At 39.6% G+C, this 7,390-nt stretch overlaps 1 protein-coding gene across 1 annotated transcript; it reads left to right on the top strand.

The window, feature by feature from the left end:
* The first annotated feature begins 220 nt into the window (after positions 1-220).
* LOC129910541 (uncharacterized) lies at positions 221-1,405 on the top strand. The gene has a single exon (XM_055987970.1). The coding sequence runs from the start codon at positions 221-223 to the stop codon at positions 1,403-1,405; it is 1,185 nt and encodes a 394-aa protein (XP_055843945.1).
* Positions 1,406-7,390: the final 5,985 nt, after the last annotated feature.

Genomic DNA, 7,390 nt, shown 5'->3' with positions numbered 1-7,390 from the left:
TACAAGGTTCCTAATTTTCAGTGGTGGGGTGAGCGTGCACATAATCCGTGCCGAAGAAATGGAAGGCTGGGGGATAAACCAGTCGTGAACGAGCTCTTTCGGATGCCTTGGCAGGATCCGTCATAATTTTTGCCTTGCCCCGGTAATCGGCTCTGCCGGGGTTGACCTTTTCTTTCCGACCTACTCGTGGGACCTTAATTTATTTTCAAATCTTTTTAAAATGGACGAAGACAAGACAGACGTAACAACATCCGAATTGGAGGATGAACTCTTGGCATCGAGCCAAGAGACCATTGTGGATAGCTCGGAGACTGCTAGAAGTGCTAGCGCTCCTAAGCAACCTCCACACCCCGGAAGCACAGCTAGTACAAGTAGTACCTCTGTGCCTCGACCATATAAAGCCCAAACAAATCCGTCGGGTAGCAGTGCTACCGACAAAAACCTCAAAACAGCGAGTTTGCATCGTAGAGTGGACTTCAAGAGGGCTACCTTCTTTCTTAGCAAGATTGCTAAAAATAAGGAAGCTGGAACTCCACACGAAAAAGATGCCGCTGATAAAATCAGGTACGAAAAAATTGTTGAAGAGTACAACAATCTTTTTGTTCATCCCGAAAAGACCGCCAAGAGAAATAGATCTCTTGAGGAGGGTAACCCTCCTCAAAAGAAAGCTAAAACCGGCGGCACCAAAAAGAAAGGGCCACCTCAGGGAGCGGCGCAATCGCGCACTTTAAGTGAGATCGTCAGGGACGATCTTCAAGTGGCGATTGTAGATGAGCTCTCCACTGACAACAAAGGTCTGATGTCAGTGTGGAACTCCATCGAGGCCAAACTCTCTGAGATGGTCTTCCTCTACACCCTATCGGCAAATGAGGGTCCCTACCCTAGTTTCGACTCTGGTGAGATGCTCAGGGGATACAGGGTAATTAAGTGCGAGGATGGGTTTTCTAGGGATTTCCTTAGTAAAAGTGTTGATGAGATCAGCACTAAATGGGATGGTTTGAAGCTCAAGCTTATCCCAGCTAAGGAGATTCCTAAACAACCACTGGCTCGCATTTGGCTGCCCCTCATGAGTATCAAGCCAAGTGGAACGGAGCTGATCCGCAGTCTTCAGAGGTTAAACCCGCTGATTCCGATGCATGACTGGGCAGTCATTAAGACTGAAGAGCCGCAAAAGAACAGTGCGTCTTACCTTCTGAGGATCTGCGAGGTTAGTCGTGGGGCTCTCGAAAAAGCCGACTTTAAACTCCGCTTTGGCATTAGGAATGCCAAAATAAAGATTCTGCAAAGTCAGGAAGCGGACCCTAACCTAGTTGAGGATATCGTCGAGGATGACGATACCCCCAAAGAGGCAGGGTTCTCCGGCGAGAGGCTGGTAATTGACGATGCAGAATCCGATATAAATTAAAAACATGCTGCACGTCGTTCAGGTTAATCTGAAGCACTCTAAATGTGCTTCAGATAACCTGAGAGTTTTTCTAAGGGAGGAAAACTTTGATGTGGGCATCATACAAGAGCCCTGGATTAATGGCCTCCGAGTGAGAGGTCTCCAAGACAGCCAATATGACCTTTTTTACAAGCCCGTCAGTTCGAGCCAAGGTAAGCCAAGAACATGTATTTTAGCTAAAAAACACTTAAAAGCTTTTTTGTGTCCCAATCTTAGCACCTCTGATTTGACCGTTGTCAAATTAGAGGGTTCAAATACTGATGGACTACTTTTGGCATCTGCGTACATGGCACATGACCAGCAGTCACCGCCGGAGGAAGTACGTAGGCTGACAACTCAAGCCAGTACAATGAAGACAAGCCTACTCATCGGGTGTGACGCAAATGCACGTCATACTCTTTGGGGTAGTTCTGAGATCAATGAACGAGGTGAGTCTTTATTTGATTATATCATTGAAAATAACCTAACTCTTTGCAATAGAGGTACTACTCCAACATTCACGTTTCCTAGTTCAAGGAACTATGAAGGATGGGAGGATGTACTAGACATCACTATTACAAATAGCAACTTCAATTTGCAGGTTGAAAATTGGAGAGTATCCCCTTTAAAATCCTTTTCAGACCATAGTTGGATTCTGTTCCAACTTAAGTTTGAAACCAAAATCCCACCCCCTTATAGAAATCCCAAAAGAACTGACTGGAAGAATTTCGGTCAAGTTTTTAGTGCAAAGTTACGCAATATACCCAATATAAATACAGATTCGGTGGATGAGCTCGAATCAAAGGTAATGACCTTTGAACGAGCAATGATCACTGCCTTTAAAGTCTCTTGTCCGGTGAGACATAGTAGCAAAATATTTCCCCCTTGGTGGAACGAAGACCTGTCTAATCTGAGGAAAATGACTAGAACAATCTTCAACATCTGCCATAAACACAAATTCTATGAACCCTATAAAGATTGCTTAAGAGTCTACAAGCGTAGCATAGCATCAGCCAAAAAGGAAAGCTGGGAGGAATACTGTCACTCCATAGAAGATATTAAGGATTCTGCCAGGCTTAGCAAGGTTTTATCGAGGGAACACTCAAATCCCTCGTTTCTTAAAAAGTCTGACGGATCCTGGACAATATCTCCAGCTGAATCCTTAGAATTATTAATGACTACTCATTTTCCGGGGTGCGTTGATAGCACCTCTGAAGTGAACATAAATCCCACTTTGCTATCAGTTACGACTGAGCAAGTAAACCTCCTGATAACAAAAGAAAATATAGCTTGGGCTATTAACACTTTCTCTCCGTACAAATCCCCAGGCCCTGATGGTATTCTGCCCATTATGCTGCAAAATCAGCAAGAGATAGCAGTTCCATGGCTTGAAAAAATCTTTAAAGGCTGCCTTCTTCTTAATCATGTGCCCAAGTCTTGGAGACAAGTTAGCGTGGTTTTCATACCCAAAGTGGGCAAAAGAGGACATGAATCCGCGAAGGATTTCCGGCCAATAAGTTTAACATCTTTCTTACTTAAATCCTTAGAACGAATCTTAGAAACTCATATTAGAGACATTTTTAAAAGATGTCCTCTAGCCAGTTCGCAGCACGCTTATATGAGGGGCAAATCTACGGAAACAGCCCTCCATGAAGTCGTTCGAACAATTGAGAACTCGTTACACTTTAAAGAATATACCCTAGCTACCTTCTTGGATGTAGAGGGAGCTTTTAACAATGTCCTAACCGAATCTATTCTCGAAGCCCTAGTGACTTTTGAAGTAGAAGACTATATCAGAAGTTGGATTATTTCAATGCTAAAAGAGAGAAGAATTCAAGCAAGCTTAGGAAATTCTAACTGTTTTAAATGCGTTAATAGGGGTACGCCTCAGGGTGGCGTTCTTTCCCCACTGTTATGGCTCCTTGTCATGAACAATATCCTCGTGAAGCTTGAGAGAAGTGGAGTGAAGGCAGTGGCATATGCGGATGATCTGGTTGTACTTGTATCAGGAAAGTTTTTACCTGTGATCAGTGAAATGACTGACACGGCTTTGAGAAAAGCTAGCAACTGGGCTACAAGCTGTGGCCTAGGAGTTAATCAAAGTAAAACGGAACTGATGCTTTTTACAACTAAAACCAAAATCCCTGTCTTCCCTCTACCTCAGCTCAACGGCCAAATCTTAACACTTTCTTCTAGCGCCAAATATTTAGGTGTAATTTTGGACACTAAACTGAGCTGGAAGCTTAATATAGAAGAGCGGGTTAGAAAAGCGAGCATTGCTTTCTATGCCTGCAGTAAAACCTTTGGGAAAAAATGGGGTCTTAAATCAAAAATGATTCTATGGACTTACACAGCGGTTGTACGACCCATTCTTACCTACGGCGCCATTGTTTGGTGGCCTGCACTCAGTAAAGCTTATAACATCAACAAACTTAAGAAAATCCAGAGAACAGCAAGCGTAGGGACGACTGGAGCCCTCCGGTCGTGCCCCACGGAGGCTCTAAACGTTCTCTTGCACCTCTTACCCATAGACCTTCATATCAAATACCAGGTCTCTTGTAGCGTTTTAAGGCTAAAAGAAACAGGTAGTTGGAAGGCAAAATCTTTTGGTCACAGTGACACAACAAATTTAATACCATCGGATATGCTTCTGACACCCACGGACTACTGCACCCCTATTTTGAATACTGTAATGAATTGCAGGGTCAGCTTCCCGTCGAGATCAGACTGGGAAGAGGGCATTGTGACGAGAGGCCTCGACACCTGCATTTTCACTGATGGCTCAAAAATGGACTGTGGGGTCGGTTCGGGTGTCTACTATGAATCCCTCAATATCTCAAAATCCTTTCGACTACCAAACTTTGCAAGTGTATTCCAAGCGGAATTGCTGGCAATTAAAGAAGCTTGCAAATTACTTAGAGTATATCCAAATCAAAACCAAAATATAGCTATACTAACAGATAGTCAGGCAGCTATAAAAGCAATTGCTTCGGTCACGACATCCTCCAAATTGGTTCAGCAGTGCAGAGAGGAACTCTCATTGCTGAGTGAAAGCCTCACAATCACTCTCATCTGGATCCCAGGTCACAGTGGTTTTGAAGGCAATGAAAAGGCGGATGAACTGGCCAGGCAAGGATCAGCCCTTCATGAGTCACTAGCAGAAATAGTCAACATTCCCATAGGAGTCATGAAGGGCGATATCTTCTTAAAATACCTAACAAAAGCTAACAATAGGTGGCACAACTTGACTAGCTGCGTCATATCCAGAAAAATCTGGCCCACCTATAATAAATCCAAAACATATGACCTAATCTCTAGACCCAGAAAAGATATTAGCAGAATCGTTGCGGTGTGTACAGGACATTGGCCGATAGGGGAACATGCAGCAAAGTTGGGTATACCGCACAATACCTACTGTCGCAGCTGCTTGGACCAGCAAGAAAAAGAAACGGTCTACCATTTCCTATGTCAATGTCCCGCCCTTGCTAGGAATAGAGCACTCTCTCTGGGGAGCGAATTCTTTAATGTCATAGATAACATCTCAGAATCAAAGATCAAAGACTTGATCTCGTTCCTAAATGCAACAAAGTGGATTTAGGACTGCCTAACACTTGTTTTTCCCTTTTTTAAAAAACCAATTAAAAAATGTATTTCAAATAAATCCAATTATCACTCACAGGTTTCATAAGTTTTGGTATCAAAACGGCGCATCCTGCGCTAATTGGGTCAATCAAACATGGTTTGCCTTGACCGCCATCTCTACCTACCTACCTAGAGACTTCAAAGTATTCTCTGCTAAAGTTTAACTTCTCTTCTATTCCATTCGGTAAAGTTAAATTTATCAAATACATATATTACAGAAGTGGAATATAAAAGCGCATCAATATTCATCAAATTAGAATAAATTCTTAAATTTGATATTTATTTAATTTTGCTTTTATTTATGGTCTTTGTTTATTTTTTTCATGTTTTATAGTCATGTTAAAAAAAATATTTTTTTTAATTTTTTTAATTTTAATTTTTTTTAAATCTATTTATTTTAATAATTAAGCCTCTAAGTCAAACCAATACTACTTCTATGTAATAAGAAACTATTTTTGTAATGTTTAATTAATAAACAAAAACGAACTAAGAAAATTGAAAATTTACTTTTTTAATTGTGTCTTAGTATATTGGAGTGTCATACGTGCATCTACTTTGTCGTACGTGTATGGGATGGAAAAAAAAGTTGATTTTGGTGGCGTTTACGACAAACTGATTTTGGGTGAAAACCTTTATAATTTGAAAAACCAAACCAGATGTGGCAGTTTTGACAACATAAATAAGAAGAAAATATCGCACAAAATATTCTATTAAAAATTGAAAAAATTCTATCGGCCGGTTTATTTTTTATAGAAGCTCAAACCTTAAAATGCGATTTCCCAAAATTCCAAAATTGGCGTTTACGACAAAACAACTCTCGCGCGACGATATATTAATATTTATAATTACTACTTAAATTACTGTGTTTTTAGTGAATAAAAAAAATGTAAAGAATATTTTTAACCTTACAAACAAATTATAGTTGTTTTAAAACTACAATTCCTTTTGTTATTATTTCATATAGAGATGCCGCGAACATTGATTTGGCCGAATACCGAATATTCGGCCACGCTCCTCTGCCGAATACCGAATATTCGGCCGCCGAATATTCGGCCAAGGATAATCAGAAAAAATCGTTGGTAGTTTCAAAAATTTTATACTTTGTCTCAAGAATAGATGTGCCTTAAAAAATTCCCAACAACATCGTATTGTAACGATGAATAACTGAACTACTTTTAAGATAAATGTCTGAACACACTACCTACTACTGCAAAGGTAGACATCTAAAATCGAATTACATATGAGGCAGTGTTGCCAATAGTGCAGATTTATCTGCATTTTGCAGATTTTCAACCTATTCCCAGACTTTTAAGAACCATAAATCTGCAACTGAAACTTAACGTTTAAAGTAAAGCCTAGGATGAATTAAGACATCATTTATTTTGACAAAATTATCAATTTTTTCTATTATTTAACTATAGTTTTCAAATCAGCTGGAGTTTGTTCATAACGTTGTATAATTTTCTTTCTTGTTTTTACATGTCATTTTCTCAAATGCAAATTGTAACAAAAATTCAGTACGATTTTAGTTTTAAGCCTGGTACGCTGCTCGCGCTAAATTTTAGCTCCCATACAAATTATCGAAAATTTTTAGCCGAACTAAAATGGATCCCATACAAACTATCGATAACTTGTATGGGAGTTTTATCTCCGCTAAAATTTAGCGCGAACAGCGTACCAGGCTTTATAGAGGAAAATGGATAACAATACAACTATTATGAAAATTTAACAATTTGAGCGAGGAAAAATATTCTCGTTATTAATTTTGCTGACACCTGTTCGCAAACTTTCAAATTGAGTGTCCCAAATTTAAAAAAAAGTCTGCATTGCAGTTTTTTTTTCGTCATTTCATTTTCACATTTTCATGGCAACACTGATATGAGGACTGTTCGCCAAGATCGAACAGCGGACCCATACAAGTGGTGGTCAACACACTACAAAATTTCCAATTTTGAAAACATTTGCTAAAGTCTACCTTTCCTCTCCTGGGACAAGTGTTTACAGTAAAAGACTATTTTTCGAAGCAGGAATAGTCTACGAAGATAAACGTAATCGTTTACTACACAACAAATGCGGAACGAGTAGTTTTCATTCACCACAACTTGCCTTAGTAGATTATAAGTACTAAAATTAAAGTTTTTTTAATAAAATACACATTTTGGTATAATAATTTATGTCTTTTTTCTTCTCCATTTGGTATTCGGCCGAATAGTTTAACTATTCGGCCGAATACCGAATACCAGAAAAATAGGCCGAATACCGAATAGTGGCCGAATAGTTCGCGGCATCTTTAATTTCATATAATGAATATTCAAGGAAACGATA

Source organism: Episyrphus balteatus, chromosome 1 (assembly GCF_945859705.1).
Source record: "Episyrphus balteatus chromosome 1, idEpiBalt1.1, whole genome shotgun sequence".
Lineage (NCBI taxonomy): Eukaryota > Metazoa > Arthropoda > Insecta > Diptera > Syrphidae > Episyrphus > Episyrphus balteatus.
This window is presented reverse-complemented; position numbering and strand designations above follow the sequence as displayed.